At 43.5% G+C, this 22,400-nt stretch overlaps 1 protein-coding gene across 3 annotated transcripts in view; it reads right to left on the reverse strand.

Moving 5' to 3' along the window:
- Positions 1-22,400, reverse strand: part of Znf521 (zinc finger protein 521) — a 284,260-nt gene that overhangs the window by 247,795 nt on the left and 14,065 nt on the right. For all 3 annotated transcript variants that reach the window (XM_029471828.1, XM_021150478.2, XM_021150480.2), the window contains one exon: positions 3,625-3,804. In XM_029471828.1, the coding sequence (XP_029327688.1) occupies positions 3,625-3,804 (180 nt within the window). The remainder of the gene's footprint in view (positions 1-3,624; positions 3,805-22,400) is intronic.

Genomic DNA, 22,400 nt, shown 5'->3' on the forward strand with positions numbered 1-22,400 from the left:
TTCCTCGGTAGTAAGAACCTATCCAGCATATGGCCTTGTAATTCCCAACATGCAAAGATGGTTAGAGGATGGATGGATGGAGATGGATGGATGGACGGACAAACAGACAGATGATTAATAAATGGATGGACATGCAGACAGGCAAGTAGATGATGGATGGATAGATGGCCAGATGATATACAGACAGACAGTTACTACATACATACATACATACATACAATGAACAAGGAATCACTGAGTAAAGTAATCTAAAAATCAATGATGATACAAATAAATGAATTAATAAGAAAATAAATACTACTGAGCCAGGTAACAAGGACTCTGGCACATCAATGGAGACCAAGAGTGACTGAAGTTCTGTGACGTAGAGCTAGGACAGCATCTTACCATGACGTGTCCCTGCACTGTAAATAAAGAGTTCACAGTAAGTTACAACGAGCAAGATTGGTAGACACCATGGAAAGCAAGTCTTTGGTGTTACCGTCACCATCACTGGAATGCACTAATGCTATTTATGACCAGGGTGCAATAGTAAGGAAGGGGTGACATCAGACTAGTGGCATTGCCATAAGCACAGAACCTGGACGTGACCACGAGGAAGCAATCAAACCCACTCAGATGGATATCCTACAAAGTGTGTCAGGTACTCTATAAAAGTGCCCTCCCCCAAAATACAAAGGAAGGTGTAGAAAGAATTCCTGATTAGAGCAGGCACAAGAGACTTGCCAATTACAAGTTACACGTGAAGCTGTATTCAGGATTAGGCAAAACAGAGAAAGTTATAAATAACAATATTGGAATAATTTGGATTATAGATCAGACATCAGAGATAATAAGATGAGCATTAATTTGTTTTTAAACAATTTTTCACTTTCTTGAATCTGGTAACTACACATTGGTCAGAAAAGTGTATTGGTCCCCAGGAAATACAGAAGCTGCATTCTAGGGGTGCAATAATTTGAGACTACCCAAATAGTAAGAAAATCATGGTAAGCAATGCAAGACAAACAAGAGAAGAAATGAGAAGACAAATAATATAGAATATAGGCGCCTCATAGCCAATTAACTAATACTGAGGTCTACAAATTCCTTGTAAGCTTTCTATACATTCGAAATAATACTACAATAAAAGTTACTCTAAAATCTTACAAAGTTATGAAAATAGGAAAACGGTCAGTACAAGTCATTCTAACCACATGCCTCTAATCCCAGCATCTGGGAGGTAGAGGCAGGGAGATCTCTGTGAGGTTCAGGCCAGTTGAGGATACAGGGTTAGACCATGTCAAAGAAGAGAGTAGGGGACAAATGATTCTAAAAGGGGGGGCCTTTCCTACAAGAGAGACCACACAGCTTAATAAAGTTGCTCACAGTTCTTCCCACTTGAAGAGACCAGCCACAGTGCACTTTAATAATGAATTCTGTTTTCCTGGATTCCACCCAACTCTGCCACGATAATCTGCTCAGGAAACCTTGTTAAAATGAAACACCCATTAAAACCTTACACAAATACAAATATTCTAGGAAAACAGTTGGAGAGCAACTTGTCTACCAAATACATTCTCTGCCTATCCTTGGTTAAAGAAAGACTGTGCTGGGAAGAGAGAGAGAGAGACAGAGAAGGAAATGTCTGCCCACACAGTACAGAGGCTGTGGCGGTTTCAGTGAGTGAAAGATGACATGTAGACAACAGTGAGCAAGACATTCTGTGGCCCATGGCCGTGTAGCCAAGCCAACCAACACACATCGCTGCCTGGTATCTGCTCACCCTCCGTGACCAAGAGGGATCAACCATAGTTCCCTAGAGGATACCACAATTCACAGGTGACCCTTGCGGATGGCATAGAACAGTCGCACCCCCACACGCCATCCTGTATACTCTAAGTTGTCTCTATTACTAGCTTTATAATATAAGTGCTAGGTAAGCCGTTGTTCTTATCATATAGGGAACAAGGACAAGAAACAGAAAGAATAGAGTCTACCTGTGAACAAACGTTTTTCAAATACTTTTGATGAACAGGTGGTAGAATTGAGAGACACCAAATCCATGGATATCAAAGATAACTATATTCTGAGGAGGACTATATTCTACAAGTTCCAGTTTTATTCAGTTATTACACTGAACATGCTGTGTTTCGGTGGAGTGTTACATTTTCCTCTTCTAGGGAATAGCATAGCAAAGTATCATGGCAGCCTTAGTGAGTAGCTAAGCAATATCCCAACACTGTGCTGGGCTCAGCCAATGCAAGGGTGGAGGCAAAGCTCTAACCCTTCATAAGCCCAAAGTCTAATGATGGAGGCAAGAAATGAAGCCCTTTGGTGAGAACTGCAGTGTTCAGATATTAAGTAGGAAGGGTTAGGTAAATAGCTCAGTAGCAGCATCTACATGAAGTCCTCCACTTGCTACTTGTCCTGACTAGTTTTTATGGCAGTTTGACACAAAGTAGCAACATCTGGAAACAGGGGAGTGTTCACTGAGAAAATGTCTCTGTAGGAATTGGCCAGTAAGCTACTGTGTTAGGCATTTCCTTGCTTCATGATTGATGAGATGGCCCAGCTCACTGCGGATGGCACTGCTCCTGAGCTCACTGCGGATGGCACTGCTCCTGAGCTCACTGCGGATGGCACTGCTCCTGAGCTCACTGCGGATNCACTGCTCCTGAGCTCACTGCGGATGGCACTGCTCCTGAGCTCACTGCGGATGGCACTGCTCCTGAGCTCACTGCGGATGGCACTGCTCCTGAGCAGGTAGTCCGGATGTAATAGGAATAAAGACTGTGCAAGCCACAGAGAACAAGGTGGTAAGCGGCACTCTACTCTTTGATGACGTCTCCATCAGTTCCTGCCTCCAGGTTCCTGCCTTGATTTCCTGCTCCAACTTCCCTGCTTGATAGACTATAAGCTGTGCAGTGGAATGAACTCTTTCCTCCCTGAGCTGCCTTTGGTCACAGTGTTTTATTATAGCAACAATGAAACAATAGCCCAGAAGAGTAACAACAAAAAAAATGCTGGAGCCTAAAGTGTGGTCATTCAAAAGAATATGAAAGGGCACCTGACTTAGAGCAGGATCAGAGAAGGTTTGTCTGAAGAGATATTATTTAAACTAAAATAAGTTAATAGATGTGAGCAAACTTAGAAAACTATTTAAAAGAGTTCTTGTTTTATTTTAGTCATCTAATATCCCATTGTATTCCCAACATTTCAGAAAAAAAGTAAGCAAAATTATATGCATGTATTTATATATAAATATGTGTATATATAAATAAGTGTATATATGGATGTATATGCATTCATATATACACACACATACCTAATACATACTCTAAAGAACTTCAAAACTGAGGCTGCCCCAGACAACCATTTAGGAATTTTTAGAAAAATACATCTAGTCAGGATTGTCCAGCCAACTACCCGGAAAACAGTCTGCATCTCCAGCTGGCTAAGAACCCAGCCCAACATATTCATAGATGGCCTCACTATGTCTCCACATCCCTGTTCGGCTTTCCTAGGGTCTTAACTGCACAGAGAAAAATAATTAGAGGCAGAAACCACACAAAAGGACAAACTGAAAGAAAGAATCATCAGTAGAACAGCGTGGGGAGTGGGGACAGCATTGGCACTGTTTACCTGTCAGCTGGCACTGATGGATCTTGTGCTCTGTGATGTCGCTCAGTGACTCAAACACCTGGAGGCAGCTGTCACAGCTATGCACAGCGTCCTCCTCCAACTCCTCCCCGTCTTCTGGCCTCTTCTTGCAGTCTACTGCCTCCCCATCTTCAATCTTGTCTTCAAGTTTACAGTTGGGGTCTGAAAGAAAATTGAGACTGTAAGTATGAGCTTTAAAAATGGGTTCTCTTAAAGTTGCCTTTCATCTTCTTGCTACCAAAACCAGAAGCGGTAGTTCCCTGGAAGCTGCAACAGAGGGCTCGGTCTCCGAATGTAAGACACAGGATCCGAAGCGTCCATTGGTATTATTAGCAGAGGCTTTCTCCCAACTGTATAGGCCTTGTCACACACTGCCCCCTTCCAACAAACCATGCTTAAACTTCACTTTGTGTTTTTAAACTGCCTTTTGGAAGTTTTTCATTAAAAGAGAAAGATAAATCACTTTAAAAATAAACAGTCTTCAACGCAAAGGAAAAAGAAAGTACTCCTAAGAATGGACCTCTTTCTGCTAAATATAATCTTTCATGGGAAATTACCAGACCATACAAAAGCCCAGAGTCAGCCAAGCTAATTACCATAGGCAAGAAATTGACCTCTGCTTATAAACTGGTCAGAGTGCACAGTTACTCTATTATCTGTGATGTAGTGAGAGCAAAGAGAGCTCTGCCACCCAGTCAAGCGCCCTTCCAAGCACAAAGGCCAGCAAAAACAAGTTGTTCTGTTTTTTGGATTTCCAAATTATACAGAAAAAAAAACCCATAGATACGAACAAAAATTATAATTACAATTGAGTCAACAATCTAAAGCGACATTATCAGGATGGCAAAGCTGCACATTGTGCAAACCATAAATAGTCCTATCTGTATCCTAAGAATGATCACCAAATGGCAGGACAGATAAGGAGCAAGGCACAGATATTGTATGTACTGAAAACTTCCATATATAGATTATATATGCTTATATACTGTCACTTTGGTTCACTATAGAGAAACCAACCATCACCAGAACTAGAAACACACACACACATGCATACACACACACACGCATACACACACATACACATGCATACACACACATACACACATGCATGCATACACACACACGCATACACACACATACACACACACGCATACACACACATACACACATACACAAAGAGAGACAGAGACATACACACACAGAGAGAGAGAGAGAGAGAAAGAGAGGTGGGTTTGGGTGGATGGACGGACGGAAGGATGGAAGGATGGATGGATGGATGGATGGATGGATGGATGGATGGATGGACGGCAAAGAAGAGAAGGACCTCCCTCATACACTAATGCCTTTGTTCTCTGTAGAAATGACAAAGGGGAGAGGAATAAGAGAAGGAAATGGATGTCAGGCATGGAGGAAGGGGAAGAGGAACAGAAACTACATTAGAAGAAATCAGAATCATCAAAGCTTAATTTGGGGGATATTAACTTCTAACTGTAGAAAAGTCCTCCACAATCAGATATACACCATACTTTCAATGTTTTGTCTTTAGATAAAGTGTTATGTAGCCAAGGCTATCCTTAAATTCACAATGTAGCTTAGGATAACCTGGAACTTCTGTTCTCTCTACCTTGATAGCCACAGTGCTAGGCTAAGAGGCAGGAACCCCTCGGCCTGTTTTGTGTGGTGTGGGATAGAATCCACGGCTTCATACATGCTAGGCCAGCAGCCTACCCACTGGGCCAAAGCCCCAGGTCAGAGTTCCTATCTTAAGATCTTGTCTAATCCATGTCAGTTACAAATGGGTTGTATCAAGGTACCAAACAAATGTATTACCTAAAGTCATATTTTCTATATGACTCTGTTACTTTTAATGACTGTACTATACCGGATTACTTAAATACATGATATGTGATATTTCACCGAATAGTTGAAATTCTACAGGCAAGAGTCTACAAGGTCAGCATTTGCCAAATCTTTCTTGGAAAGTTCACAGATGCCGCTGCTGTGGGCTGCCTGCTAACTTGCAGGTCACACTCTCCGAGGAAGCCCACTGCATGGCCCTTTCTGTCTGGCCGCTGTTCAAGGCCTTCCTCTGAATGGGAAATTAATGTAACACCATCACTATCCTTCACATGATTTGGAAAAACCAGAGTCGACTTTAATTTCAATGTATAGGTAATCTCAATGGGTCATGAAAGAGGCAGGTGCCCCATCTCAAGCAGTAGGCCATTTAGTGGTGGCTCGTTCATTTGTTTGTTTGTTTGTTTGTTTTGGGGAATGTCGTATTTAAGTCAGTTGGTAATCAGGGTTGATTTGATATCTGAAATATAGTTATGTCAACATCTACCACACTGCCCATCTCAATATACTGACTGAGGTTTCCACGGATCCTCTCTGGGGAAAAATATAACAGGACCTCACTCTCTGTGCAGACCAGCACCATCTCCAGGTGAGTGCCTCATATTATTTAATAATGGGAAGAGGGGGCAGAGAATGCCTTAAAGAAGGAGGGAAAGGGCCCCTTCTTGGTATTTTGTAAATGGACAGGGACCAGTTGCCTCCAAATCTAAAAAGTGTCCACATGCCTACATTCTCTAAGACTGACACGTTATGACCCACCTCACTGGCGTTTCCTGCCTTCAAATGTTCCATCTGGAGTTACAGACTCAACACGTTGGTAATGGTCCAGAGAGCTCTCACAGACCAAAGCCAAGAAGGAAAAGGCTGCCAACCCAGAGGGCAATTCAGAAAAGGAAATAACTGTCCCACTTCGAAAAAGTGACCCCACGCCAGTAAATGCTTGCTGGGGGCAGGATGCACATGCTGAATATTCGTCCTTGTTTAGCCTGAGTTTCAGTCTCTGAAAAAAACTGACAGCATTCAGGGAAATGTGGGTGTTAGGGTCTGAATTTTAATGTGGTTATTTAGATGCTAGGCAGCAGACTCACAGGCCTGTTTGTTTTTAAGTAAAGAGACTGAATACTTTAAGTAATATGCAGAGAGAAAGGATATGTCTCTTTCCTTATTATTCAGTATTGTGAGTATTCTACAAAAATCTGATATCAAAGATACTAACCAAATATGAATGCACAGAGTTTCTGCTCTTCAGAGCTGAGGAGGAGCTCCGGCCTCTGCTTCCATCGCTGTGGCTGGTCATTAGAGTGAGGGTCATTTTAAGACTAATAAAAATGTTTTGCCTGCACTTCTGGGTTTACAGATAAAACCCTTTGGGGACTGAAGTCAGTCAAGCTTATTCACTTGTGCTGCAACTTTAGGATGCATGCTCCAGCCAACTGGCGGATTTGTTTTTAGGTCAACACTTAAGTGGGACCCTCTGGGAGGCGGGTTCGATTATAGCCTATGAGGCCTCCGTGTAGGGAGTACTAGATTCTCAGTCTCTTTCTTTGTGATGAGACATTTTTCCCCCAGCCTCCACTTGCTCGAGGAATTCTTTCTTGGCCATTGAAAAGATGTGTTTATTTGTGTGAGGGGTCCCTAGTCCTGATGCCAGTGGGTGTGCGAAGCATCTTGAAAGCTTGCCTTGTCAACCATTTTCTTTCCCACAGGTGGCTACACTTCAGTAATTGCACATGGCCTCAGTGATGGAGTTTTTATAAAGTCCTTTGAGATCCAATCATAAAAAATAATTGTATTACTCTGCTAGTCATTCAAACCCCTGACTTCAGCCTAAGGGGTTATAAACACAAGACCCATGCCTGTAAGTGTTGCCCTGCCCCCAGCCCTGCTGCCTGAGGGACATTTGTTCTTCCAACCACATTGTTGCCTATAAACCCTCTCACAGGGCAGGATTTTAAAATAGCCCCCATCCTGTCCCCTAAAGGGCCACTGCAAAGCACACTGTACCTCAGGCGCCTCTCTCTCCCACTACCCCAAATGATGCTACCCCAACATGTGGCCTCCATCACAAAGGATCTCACTTGCTAGCCCAACATTCCAGCTCATCCTTTCGAAGGGGGCTGTGGGACCTGGATTTATAGTGTTCTGATCTGAACTAAAGGTTCACTTTTGGAACAGAGGCACAACTGTTATTACTACAATAAATGGTGGCATTCTGTTTCCAGTTTTGTTAACATTACCTACAAATGAGGATTTGAAAGAGGCATGATTTTCCTCTCATTATGGTCTCTGGCAGGTAGTTCTTTCCTTCCTCTTCTTCTCAAGGACTGTTATTGCTTCAACTTGGTTTAATAAAATTACAACTTTGGGGAAAATGAAAAATTGCCCTGGCTTAAAAGTGTTGGAGGCAATAAAGGTATGGACTTCAATTAATTTCAAGTGCGGGATCAGCTTAAGGCCAACCAGCAGAAATTCTATTCTGTCCATGTAAAAATGAGGTTTCACCACATTTACTTTTTTATAACCTATATAAAAGTCAAGTAAAAGTAATGAATACCTAAAAGCCATCTCAGTGGCCTGGCAGGGACTATCTGAATGCTTGACACCATCTTACATATTTCTCTCTTTGCAACAAGGATTCCATGCCTGATCAAAGCTAAAATGTCAAACTACTAAGAAAACAGCCCAATTTCTGAGCCATTCTGCTGCCCAGAAATGGACCTCCTTCCAAGCCACTTTTGCATGGAAAAGCACCAGCAAAAGAAAGAAAAATGAAGAGATCATGTGGTTATAATTATTACCAGGCAAGGAATATTTCTGCAGCTCGGTGATGAAGTAAAACTCTGTCGCTCTCCTCTCCCAATAGTGTCCATCGCAAAACAACTGCCTCATTAAATCTCTGCAGTAAGATTAATATGCCGTAGCTGCACTACATTTATAACTTGCTACTCTATAAAAAGAACATTTAATGGTAAGAGCCAGAGCCGAGATACAAAGTATTACTATAAAAACTTCTGGCAGGGAGAGAGAGTGCAGGCCCCGGTCCTCCTTGCAAGAGATATAAACGAGGCTTTCCCTGGTTAATTCCATGCATGAAGCCCTACCTCAAAAAACAGACTTGGTTTTTATGAGAGTGGCAAAAACACAAGATTCTAGTGATGCCGTAAATACAAAAGCAGGAAGACCACTTAGCCACAGGACTGGTGAGACATAAATTAAGCCCAAACCTTGCACGTGTGCAGGGGCGCAGACTAGCTCCTCACCAAATGAAACGATGGTGTGAACTGCTCAATCTTAACCAACACAATGAGTTCAATTTGTTTGTGGGAATGTAGTATTTAAGTAAGTTGGTAATCAGGGTTGATTTGATATCTGAAATATGATTATCTCTATGAATTCCAGATAATATAGATTTCATTGTCATGACCACAACCGTGGAGAACTTAATTAGTTAAAGGCATAAAAACTAAATCTTCCCCCAAAAATGTTGCTCCTAATACTACAGTAAAGCTGGAGAGTAAAGACGTAAGGGTTTGCTCCATTGCAAAGTATTTAAGAAGGGATCAGAGAGATGCCTCAGCAGGTAAAGGCCCTTGTCACTAAACCTGATGACCTGAGTTTGATCCCTGGGGCCAATATGATGGATATATGCTATGGCACAAAAGATTCCATGAGCATGGGCACATGCATTCACACACACATACACACCACACACACAAACACACACACCACACACACAAACACACACACCACACACACAAACACACACACCACACACACATACACAAACACACACGCATGAAAACACTCAACCACACACATAAAACGTCACACTAAATGATGTAATGTAATTTTTTAATGTAAAAAAGGAAAGGAAGAATATTTTCTACAAAGACTCAGCATTAAAATCCCATGTCTTAATTAATAATTCATATAAACATATTTTGTACTCATATTTTCCACAAATCACTACTTGTGCCAAGTGATAATTCACAGTCTTATCTTGTATTTAAAGTTTATATGTGGGTTGGCGAGATAGATTAGTGGGTAAAAGCATTGTGGTGAAAGCAAGAAGATCTGAGTTCAAATCCCCAGAACCCATTGAAAAGCCAGTCGCTGGTCGAAAACAACTGTAACAGTAACACACTCCCGTGGGGAGACAGAGGTCAGGACAGATGTGGAAAGATGTTAGAAGCACTTGGGGCTAGCAAGCTGGAGGTGTCAATAAAAATACAACCAAGATATGCTGTTTCTAACAAGGTTAAAGATGAGGATTGCCACCTGAGGTTGTCCTCTGACTCCATACCTGTACTTGGCAAGCATACCTACCTTTGTTTATATGTATGATCATAGATGTGTACAGACACAAGCACACACAAATACACATAAAAGTTTAGAGCTGAGATGAAAGGATGGATCATCCAGAGACTACCCCACCCAGGGATCCATCCCATAATCAGCCACCAAACCCAGACACTATTGCATATGCCAGCAAGATTTTGCTGAAGGGACCCTGATATAGCTGTCTCTAGTGAGGCTATGCCAGTGCCTGGCAAATACAGAAGTNGATGCTCACAGTCATCTATTGGATGGAACACAGGGCCCCCAATGGAGGAGCTAGAGAAAGCACCCAACTTGTGGACGTTGTACATCGTGGTGCGGAGCCTAGTGCGCACCACGATGTACAACGTCCACAAGCAGTATGGAGCAGAAGATGGCCTAGTCAGCCATCATTGGGAAGAGAAGCCCCTTGGCCTTGCAAACTTTATATGCCTCAGTACAGGGGACGCCAGGGCCAAGAAGTGGAGTGGGTGGGTAGGGGAGCAGGGCAGGGGGAGGGTATAGGGGACTTTCGGGATAGCATTTGAAATGTAAATGAAGAAAATATCTAATAAAAATTGAAAAAAAAACAAATATACATAAATTAATACATAAATGAAATGAAGTGCACAACAACTAGTCATCTATGTTTGTTGACATATTTAAACGTCTGAGGAGAAAATCGGAGAGCACCTGTTTAAAACAAACTATATCAAAAAGTTGTCTTTCAAACCATGCTCACTAAGTAAGTGTTCCTTAACAAGAAGCAAAAAACCTTCTTGGTGGTCAAAAACTTAAAGGCGGGATCATTATTTTGTGATTTCTGAACTCTAGATACCCATTTTAACTTGAAATCCCCTAAGATGAAAACAGATTTGGGGAAAATAACTTGTACACTGTTAACACAGTGGCTAGGAAGCCTTAATGAAGGCATGCAGCAAGCCAGACTGGGCAGCCAGGCGTCAGTCACACACTCGCCTGCTGGCAGCTGTCTCACTTCTAGTCTGTCAAGTCAAGGTAAACAAAATAGAAGTAATGGGGAGGGGGGATGGAAGGATGGGGTGGGAGATCTAATCTCAAGTATTCTGAAGCTGTGGCCTCTACCCTGCCTCCACTATTGCAGAGACAAGAGACAGAGATCCCATGTAGCGCATGCTAGCCTCAAATGGTCAAGGTTGGGACTGCGCTCTTGGGGCTGGAGATAGAGCACTGGTAAAGAGCATGGACTGCTCTCACAGGGGACCAGAGCTCAGTTACCAGCACACACAACGAGCAGCTAAGTGCTCGTGATTCCAGCCCTAAGGGAGCTGAGATACTCTTCTGACCTCTGCAGGCTCCTACATTCACACGCGCGCGCACACACACAGACTGCAGGCTCCTACATTCACACACGCGCACACACGCAGGCGCGCACACACACACACAGACTCACACGTACACATTATTCAAAATAAAATAAATCTTTAAAAACATAGAATTTCTTCAGCCTGGTGATATGATGCAGAAACATAACCTCAGTACTAGATGGGCAAAGGCAGGAGGGTCACAAGTTGGCAATCAGCCTGAGATACATATAGCAAGACCTTGTCCCCTGACCCAAAATGGATGACTCTCTTTTCCATGTTTACTTTCTACCTGCTCTATTCTCTGAACTACGTTTTTAGTCATGAAACTGCTTTCTAGAAGAAAGGGGGAACCACTTTCATCTGCTTATTCCCTTTTGTCTACAAATCCCTCCAGATAGAAAGAATTCCCTCTGCATTACAACAAATCGCTTGGATATTTGGAATTTCTGTGATTTTAATTGACTCCTCTCAAGTCTGTCAGGCTCCCAGAAAACCAAAGAGGAGCATCACAGAAGCATCCCTATCAAGACAAACTGGTCAAACGTGAGTTTATCTCCTCATTCTATCCAGTACATGTGACGATCTTTGTTCAGGATGCTAAGTTGCAGGGTGGGGTAAGCCTTGGAAGAAGTTTTAAAAGCATACATGCATGCAAAGCTTGTAACAACTGGGAAGCTCCGATCCCAATCAGAAGCCCTATCCAAATTCCCTGGCTCCATTCTGTTGTCTTTTATTTAGTCAAAAGACTTAACAGAGGTAAGCAATATCAAGGGTCCAGCATTTAAATAAGAGAAGTTACAAGCACCGCCCTACTTCAAGCTCAACTATTTCAGGATGAGTCACTACGCCTGCCTTGTCACAACTTCAGCAAGCAAATATTTCCTGAGCAACTCGACAGAGCTTGTCACCTACCCTCGACAGAGCTTGTCATCTACCCTCATTTCCAAAGTGGGAGGTCAGGAGCAGTTTCAAAGGTTTGGTAGTGCCTCTCTTTTAGCATCTAGAATGGACAGGAACAGGCTGAGGTGGCTAGAAGCTACAAATGTTTCCTAGGGCCTTGGACCCCTTGGTCCATTTACCCAAGTCTGGCATTCAAAACATTTTCCCATGTCATGGCATGGTGAACATAGCAAACTCACAGAGGTAGAGAGAAAAACCAAAAGCTCAGTGAGGTCAGAAGGAGGTCAAGATGCGGCTAAGTAGGGACAGAGCAGCTTGTTAGGGAGAAGAAAAAAAAAAACAAAAAAAACAAGGAATACAAGTAGAACTCCAGTTCCCAAACCAAGGTCACAGATGCCAAAAGCAACATGCTGCCTTCAAGAAAACCCAAGTGCTTCTCCACCAGGCAAACCAGGGCAGTGGTGGAGCCCAGCAAGCTGGAGGGTAGCTGGGGACAGGACTACAGACATCATGAGGTTTGCATGCTAACCTTGGTGCCAGAAGTGAGGGCGGGGTTTCTAAGCTGCAGGTGAGATGGGGCCAGTTCAGACGCTGCACTGGTCACAGAGAGGATGTGCTGGCAAAGAGCATGTCAGGAAGCAGGGAACCGCTGTGACTGTTACAACATAAACAAGGGAAGAGGGAGAGCCCAAACCAAGTCCCAAGTCTGGAGCAGAAAGGAAACGGGCACTAGATGGTTGGTGGGAGAGGACAGTGGTCAGTGAGAGGCAAGGCAAGCGCTTGAAGTCCTGGCCTGCCTGGAGAGCCAAGAGCCAAGAGAGCAGGCAGAGTCAGGCTAGGGGCGCGTCCTCCTAAAGGGGTCTCACTCACCCAGCTATTTATCTTGAGATCATCGTCCTATGCTCGTCCTCCTAAAGGGGTCTCACTCACCCAGCTATTTATCTTGAGATCATCGTCCTATATATCTAAATGCTCGAAAAGAAACACCAGAGCCAGACAGAAAGCTAGCGGGGGGGGGGGGGGGGCACACCAGACAACTTCTTAACCAGGGACAAAATATTTCAGGACCTCAGAAGTCTTTGGTGAGACAGATTTTTACTTTTTCATTTTATTTCAAACATATATAAGGGCCAATAGAGGAAATATAAAGTTTAACTGAAAACAAATATAGGTATTGGATCTCCCTTATTCTCTTTTCTTTTAAAATATCATTAGAGGTTCATTTAAATAGATGATCCTGTACTCGGTTCATGATCCTTCCCGATAAAATAAAACCATGCACACGAGCAGGGCATGGGGCTCAGTTGGTAGTTTTTCTCTACCATGTAGGAAACCCTGGTCCAGGCTGTAGCACCCCATAAACCTGGCTGGTGGCATCCAACACCAAGAGCGCCAAGGCGAGGTTCAGGAACTAAAGGTCATCCTTTCCTACCTGGGGAGTTAGAAGCTAGCCGTTGATAGAGAAGAAGACCCTGTCTGAAGAAAAATGAAATAAAAGACAATACAATAAAATAAACCTCTATACAAAAGACATATAAACAAACCAAAATAATGTGATATACACCCCTTTCCCTAGGGTGGTGAACAGGGCTACCATATTTGAACTTTCAAAAAAACCTCCATAAATGATCCAAACTCACATTCCCTGAAAAGAGAAAATGGTGAAGGACCATGTGAAATGTTCCTCACAAGCATGCCTAGAACCTGCAGAAGAACACACAAGACGTGACCAAGAGTCATCACAAGCATAGACGCGAGCCAGACGACAGGCAAGCCAGACGACAGGCAATGGTGGTAGAAAAAGCTCAGATCTGTGAGGCCTCACAAGGAAAAGCTTGGCTGTTTGCTTAACGAGAGTGTTTTACATTCTCTCGATCTGAAGTGACTCTGCCTTAGGGTACTTTTCCTGCTTCCTTTAGTGGTTAGCACTGGGTTGCTTTAGCCTGTTGGTTTGGGTATTTTTATATTTGGTTTCTTTTTAAGACACTTTGCTTTTGCCTTTGTTTGAACACTCCTTCTCACCAGACTCCACTCCACTCCTACCATCTAGTATCTTTCACTCGGCCCGGACACATTAGACACAAATCAAACCAAAACAGAGACCAGACAACATTCCCATCTTAAAGCAAGACTCTTCCACTTTACAGAAGAAAAATATTACAAGGAGATATTTTCAACAGCCAGGTATCATAGTACAAACTTCTCTACAGCAAAATAGTTTTAAAAGTCTGAAAATTCAGTGTGGAGGGAAATAAGTAGTTGGAAAGTATGTGTGTGTGATCCTTGAGTATGTGGACTAAATGATGTGTCTTAAAACAGCCACATTCGTGAATGGAGTCTGTTTAGGATCTGGAGGAAGAGCTTCACGGTATCCATTTTATCACAGAGTCTCACCTACAGGACAGTGTCACATCCATCCAATGAGAATCCAGGACAGAACGTTCCCAGTGAACATATGGTACTTTCTACCAATGGTTCCGATATCTTGCCCACTGTAGACACTGTCAGTGAAATGTCCATCTTTCAGAGCACGATATTTACACTATCTCAAGGATTACTGCACCACCAGCTTAGGAAAGGAGTGCTTTAAACAAGCAACACTGGCCTCTGCAACATAACGGCACAGTAGATCAGGGCAGTCCTTTCCTTTGCCAGCTGAGAAAAAGCTGAGCTCCAAATCCATTCACAAAAACCAACCCAGCGTTATCACCCAGTTCTCTTTACTCCTAACCTTTTCTTATTTCTTTGTTTTGTTTTAGAACATTGGATGTTCCTCCTCTAAAATGCAGTGCTACTCCTAAAAGGCAAGGACAAATGAATTTGTGTAGAGAGTGTCAATGTAGCATTCTGACCTTCAGTATTAGGTTAAGCTGGGTCCACAGTGGGAAGCGAAGCAGTAGGGATGGGCAGGTGGCTTAGTTGGTCAGGTGCCTGTCTTGCAAGCAGCATAAGACCTGAGTTTGGTCCCCAGAACCATCCAGGAATGGTGTCACACATCTGTAATCCCAGCACTGAGGATGGCTGGCCCACACACATTTGCATGCGTGTGCACACGCGCACACATACACACACATGTGTGTGCACACATACACTGACTAAATTAATTAATTAATTAATTAATAGTGTGGAAAGTTATTCTTAGGCAAATAGAAAACAGCTATTTTTTTTCTTTCCAACCTAACACCCAAGTAGCAACTCCTCATTTGTAAGTGATCTGTTTAGAAAAATAAGAGGAATCTGAACAAATGTTTTGGTGAGACAATGACTCAACAAAAGAAGAAAAGGGAAAAAAAACTATAAAGTAAGGTATATGTGTATGCAAAAAAGGATGGGAATAAAACCCGGGGTTGTGGTTTATGACTTACAAACCAATGTCACTGATAAGAAAACTGATGTTTCATCGGATAAAAAAATTAGGCCATTTTGTCTTCGTCTAGTTGGACTAATGAACGTAAAAATGGAACCAATCCACAATGTCTAAGGTTCCTTTAGCCTGATGCAAAACAAGAAAAGCCACAGGACCAAAAATAAACTACAAAAATAGATTATTATTGATCTGGTATCATTTCTGCGGCACCTTCCTTGAGGAGCTGGAAACAAAGGAAATTAAACAGCACCCTTTAAACTTTTTAACTCTACTTTTGATTTCCTAGAACACAAATAATTTCTTGAATTTACTAATAAATTGTAGGTTAGTTTTAATGTAATTTCTCCCCCCGCAAAAAAAAAAGACCTGTAAAATGCAGTTTTTCCTATAAAATTGACAATCTTACCAAATGTTCATTCCATCTGCACACATATCTGCAGAGCAGTAATAAAGACACTAGGTCCATTTGCATAATCAATACACAATTTACAGAGCTGCCCAGACAGAATCAAGGAGAATATGGGCGCCATTATCTTAGCTACTATAAATTAATAGTTGTTTGTGGAAACATGATCCCATTTATGCTGTCTCAATCTGGACTTATCAGGAGACTGTGACCATACATGAAATGTTTTTACAGTATGCATGAGACATAAATGCATTTTGCAGCAGGGTTTGATAATGTAGCACTTGGATGGTGGAGGCAAGGGGATCCGAAGTTCTAGGCTAACCTGGGCTACACAGTGTATTTGAACCCAGCCTCCAGAGACATGAGACTCCATTTCAAAACAATGAGCATGTGGCTTAGCATGTAAGGACATGCACTGCTCTTAAGTCTCAAATTTGGTTCCCAGCACCCTGATGGGTAGCTCACAACCACCTCAAATGGCAGCTCTGGGGATCTGAAGAGGGTGACCTCTGGTACCTGCATGCATTCACACACACACACACACACACACACACACACACACACACCTAAAAATAAAATATTTTTATATAAGTAAATTAGACAAAATAATTTCTAGTCAGATAATTTCTAAATATGAACAAAGTAAAAGCAAGTAAGTTGATCACATGGGGGTAAAAGTTGTTGGTAAATGCTGACATGTTTTTAATCTATTGATTTTCCGACATCTACTTTAGTTAGAATATGTGTGTATGTGTTTACATATAGAAGTTCCTCAAAGGGTAACCAGAAGGCCCAGCATTGCTTTTCCTTCTCTCCTTCACTCCTTCCATTTTTTTTAAAATTATAGACGAGAATTTACTTAGGGCATTGGTAGGGGAGTTAAGAGAGTAGTAGAGGCAGAGAAAGGCAGAGAGAAGAAGAGAGTAGAGAAGCAAAAACCAACCATGACCACGTGGAGAGAAGGCGGAAAGGAATGGGGAGAGAGGGGGCGCAGGGGAGCAAAAGGCAAGAGAGCAAGAGAGTACGGGTGTTCTGTATTTCTGTGCCTTCTTCATTTTGTTAGTATGTAAAATGATGGATTTCATGATAACATTTTATACACATATATCATGACTTTCACATCTTCTTTTCTGGGGTTTTTGAGGTGCGGTGTCATGGTTGCTGTCTGCCTGTTTCTTTGTGATAGCAGGAAATCGAGCCTGGGGTCTCTTCTTGTCACTGAGCTGCCGTCTGCCATTGTCTCCTTTTTTGTCTTAGAAGAGAAATAAGGCTGTGGCCCAGCCACTGTCATTTGTTCCTGCAAATCAAGCTGAATCTCCACCCTAGCAAGCTGGCTGGTCGTCATGGGAAACCATCAGCAGTGTGCCTCTGAGGAGCTAGAGAAGTGCCTTCGTGGTTAAGAGCATCTGCCATTCCTACAGAAGACCCAAGTTCAGTTCCTAGCACCCATGTAGAGCAGCTCACAACTATGAGTAACTCTGCTCCAGAGGGTCTGATGCCCTTTGCTGACCTCAGCTGGCCCCTGAACTCACTCACACACACACACACACACACACACACACACCCCTCATAGCCTCCCCTCCTGCCCCCCACCCCACCGCCCCTCTAAGGCTTCTTGGCCTCTGGCAGGCACCAAGTCTCCAGAGGCCTCACCACAGGGGTGATCTGGAACATACCCCCCAAGCCTCTGAATGGTACTGCATCTCTAATGAGGAAGACTACCTTTTGCAGCTTCAGGCCTGATGAATGAATATGCCAGGAACGAGTCTCCTTTTCCTCACCTATGACAAGGCCACAATGACATCCAACTGAGGATTCACTTAAGGGTAACACTCTACAAACAAACAGGTGCCTAGTGCCCAAGGCATTAGGAAATTTGTAATGAGCATGGGCTCTTCCAGCTCTGTGGTCACCTCCTACTGTGGATAATGCAAATGTTCAGTCTCTCATATTTCTCCAGAAGGGGAAATATTTCCTTTTACAGCCAGCAGCCATAAAAGTGTGTCACCTCATCCCCAAAAGATTGTACAGTAGAAACATAAAAGAAAACAAAACAAACAAACAAAACCAACCCAAAGCATCAGAGGACACTCCTTCAGTGAGCATCAGCTAGAAAACACCACGAGAGCCAGCCGATTGTTGACAGCCCAGGCACCTCTTAAACAGCTCATGTTGGTTTACTGATGCATCTAGTCTAGGCTCCTGCCTACCATTTTTACTGACAGGAAAACTGAGGCTTCCCAAACTTCTGTGAGTGGGATTCAATCTTGGGTTCCAAGTGTACAGTCCTTTATATCTCTTCACTGTGACATGTTGATGGATAGAAGCTAAGGCATTGAGAAGCTAAAACATACGAAAGAGATGATACTCATGGCTGTGGCTTGTAAGAATAGAAATAGAACTCAGAGAGATGACTCAGCACTTCAGAGTGCTTGTTGCTCTTGCAAAAGAACCCGAGTACCTTTCTTGCATGGTAGTTCACAACCATCCTTAACTCTAGGTCTAGAGCATCCTATACCTCCAACTACACTAGGAACACAAGTAGTCTCCATACATAAATGGAAGAAGAGGAAGAGGAGGAGAAGATGAGGATGATAGAGGAGCAGGGAGTGGTGCACACACCTGTAAGGACAGCACTTGGGAGGTAGAGGCAAGAAGCAGGAGTTCTAGTTAACCCTTCGTCACTTACTGACTGAGGCTAACCAACCTGGTCTAATGAGATACTCTAACATAGAGAGAGGGGTTCAGAAGAGGAGGAGTGGGAGAAGAAGGAGGTGGAGAAAAGGAAGAGGGAGGAAGGGAGGATCTAGAGCTGTGGAACGTCATAGTTCCTTCCCCAGAATGTGTAGGATCCTGGAAGGAAATTTCTACAATGAAAATCAAACTAAAGTTGTCCCTGCCTGACCTGTCACAGACTCATGGTTTTACTGAGAAGATGATATTTCAATTCTGATGGGTCCCAGAGCATCCTGCCCCTATCCCAAAGTCTTACCATCAGCATCCTCTCTCTCACCCTTGCACAGTGTTACAGGTCTCGTTCCTAAGAAGACAGCCCCCTCCTAGCTGACCTTTAAAAAAACATAACTACACTCTTTATAAAGTATTTTCAAAAATGTAAAGTGATTCCACCATGGGATGTCCTCTGTCACTCACTGTCACTGGAGGGTATTCCACTCATCACTGTCAAAGTGGTCTCTCCTAATCCTGAGGGAATCACCCTCTCTGATCTCTAGTTCTCCTTCCCTTCCTACATTTAGCATTACAATTGACAAAAGAAAGATAAATGGATACTTGAAAGTCGTCTGATTGGAAACATTAAAGTGTTAGAGTTTGTAGGGAAAGTCAACTTTAGGGCAGTTTTTTTAATACAAAGAGAAAGGGAAGACAGTGTGCACCAAAGCGTATTCCTAGACAAATGAATGCCAAGGTCAGCCAGTGGCCACCAACAGGCAGGGTCTCTGAGGACCAAAGGGACAGCCAGAGAGGCGAGCAAGTCACTACTCTGCATGAGGATGTATCTGGCTGGCAGTGACTTTCAGGAATTAAAGGAGACAGGAAGGCTGGTCACTGAACAAACGTGGGAACTAAGGGCAGTGTACTGAAGCAGGAAAATGGCTCAGGAGAGAGAAACGTTCATAAAGCCTGCCACAAAAAGAAGATTGAAAATAAACAAGAAGCTGAGGCTGAGCCTAGCCAGCCAGACCTCACGGTTGAGTCTGAGCCTAGCCAGCCAGATCGCATGGCAAGCAGTCCTGAGCTCTCTGCAACCTTCACTCTACACAGGGCTGCATCTGGAAGCCACGGAAGCCACTCTGGGTCTAAGAAAATGCCTAAGAATGAACTCATCGATGACAGAAGTGATGGATGAAGCCATCCCTACATTCAGCTAACTCCTTTCTGAGGCTATGTCCAGGCTGATCTTTCTATTTAAAGAGTAGTGGCCAATCTTTGACCAAACCTTGAATGGATTAGGGGGAAACAACACAAACACTATCCATCTTAGACAGGAAAAGTACCATTGAAACAGTGTAAAAGTTCTAGCACCACCAACCAATGACTGGCCCAACCTGAGACCCACCTCATAGGAGAGAACCAACCCCTGACACTGTTAATGATACTCTGCTATGCTTGCAGACAGGAGCATAGCATGACTGTCTTCTGAGAGGCTTCATCCAGCAGCTGATGGAAATAGATCCAGACACCCATAACCAAACAATAGGTGGAGCTTAGGGAGTCTTGTAGAAGAGGCAGGTGAGGGAGACAATTGGGGGACGCATAGAGATCAAGAACACTACAGAAAGACCTACAGAGTAAACTAACCTGGGCCCATGGGGTCCCACAGAGACTGAAGCACCAACCAAAGAGCATGCCTGGTCTGGACCTAAGCCCCACACATATGTAGCAGATGTGCAGCTTGGTCTTCAAGTGGGTCCCGTAACGATTAGAGTAGGGTGAGGTGTCCTGACTCTGTTGCCTGCCTTGTCTGGCCTCAGTAGGCGATGAGCTCAGCCCTGATAGGACTTGATGTACCAGGTGGGTCGGTCCTTGTGGGAGCCTCCCCTTCTCTGAGGTAAATGGGATGGGGAAGTGGGGGAGGGGTGTGAGGGTGGGACTGTGAGGAGAGGAGGGAGGGGCTGTGACCAGGTTGTGATGTGAATACATAAATTAATTAATGAGGGGGAAAGGGACAGTAGTAACATGCAATAGCATAAATATAATGCAAAACAAAAATAAACAAACCTAATAGGTAATCACAACAAGAACAAAAGCATTCTCCCTGCTACAGGGCAAAACACAAACCACTAAGCACCAAGTCAGAAGACAAAGGAGGAGGAATATTTGTAACAGTCTCAGGACAAATCATCTTAGTGATAAGAAAGGCCTTTTCAAATGGGAAGATGAGAGAAGCCAGGAAATAAAAGGACAACTGTCAGAAAAATAAATACAGAAGATGGCCAAGCCACCTCCTCGATACAGCACCTTTAATCAAAGTGTCCTGAGCAACAGTTTGTCCACAAGTCCTGTCAGTAAAACCAAAGGACAGAATCACAGCCACTCTCCAGCCGTAGGGCTAATAACACCACTGCTATTATCCCTGAAAAAGATTTAAATATATTCATTCTCTGTAACTAGCACTTCAGTTTTCAAGAACATACTGTGTGTTTTTAATCATGTGGGTCTGCAAGAAAACATGGCATTCAATGAGGCCTCACCTGTATGTGATAAACTAAACCAACAAATAACTGAGTAGAAACATACTGATGGTCAGGGATGTAGGAGGAGCTACTGGTCAGCAATCTGTCATACAGCAGGGGTGTTAAAGAATAAAGAGGAGCAGACCAAGGGGGTGATAAGCAGGGTGGCAGCTATGGTCAGGAGCGAGCTCCTAGGGTTAGAGGGAGCTGCTAGGGTTAGAGGGAGCAGCTAGGGTTAGAGTGAGCTGCTAGGGTTAGAGTGAGCTGCTAGGGTTAGAGTGAGCTGCTAGGGTTAGAGTGAGCTGCTAGGGTTAGAGTGAGCTGCTAGGGTTAGAGGGAGCTGCTAGGGTTAGGAGTGAGATGCTAGTGTTAGAGTGAGCTGCTAGGGTTAGGAGTGAGATGCTAGGGTTAGAGTGAGCTGCTAGGGTTAGAGTGAGCTGCTAGGGTTAGAGTGAGCTGCTAGGGTTAGAGGGAGCTGCTAGGGTTAGAGGGAGCAGCTAGGGTTAGGAGTGAGATGCTAGGGTTAGGAGTGAGATGCTAGGGTTAGGAGTGAGATGCTAGGGTTAGAGGGAGCAGCTAGGGTTAGGAGTGAGATGCTAGGGTTAGAGTGAGATGCTAGGGTTAGGAGTGAGATGCTAGGGTTAGGAGTGAGCTGCTAGGGTTAGGAGTGAGCTGCTAGGGTTAGAGAGAGCTGCTAGGGTTAGGAGTGAGATGCTAGGGTTAGGAGTGAGATGCTAGGGTTTAGACACAGTTTGTCCCCACAGTCTCGTGAGCTAGACACTTGAACATGAGATCATGTGACCTGTAAGCAGCTGCAGACCATTATGGAAAGGGAGTGATGTTAGTCTCCTAGAGCAGATTATTATTCACAAGAGTAACCTGTCATAAAGTGATCCTCGCCTTCACCTATAGCCAGTTATTTTTCTGTTTCTCCACCACCATGCCATAGCACAGCAAAAGACAGGGTACCATCCATTACTATGCTGGGCTCTACCTGAGCTGAATAAGCCTCAGTGCTCTATGAGCTACCCAGCATTGGGTCTTATGTTACAGCAGCACTAAGTGAACCCACGCATATACTTAAAGCACACACACTCACTCACAGAGGAAAGGCGGGGGGGGGGGGTCCAGGTAGCTGCCTAAGTGCTTTGTCTTCTCTAGATCCCTGTGAAACATATATTTTAAGAGCAGTTGGAAGGAGTATTATGTTATTAGCCTGGTTAGCCTGTCCATGGAAGCTATACATCTCATTGCAACCTGACTTAGCTAACTATTGAGATGGTAGTGGGTCTTGAAATAATAAACATATCTTCATAGAGTCTCTCTCTCTCTCTCTCTCTCTCTCTCTCTCTCTCTCTCTCTCTCCC

This window comes from Mus caroli, chromosome 18 (genome assembly GCF_900094665.2).
Source record: "Mus caroli chromosome 18, CAROLI_EIJ_v1.1, whole genome shotgun sequence".
NCBI classification, from domain to species: domain Eukaryota; kingdom Metazoa; phylum Chordata; class Mammalia; order Rodentia; family Muridae; genus Mus; species Mus caroli.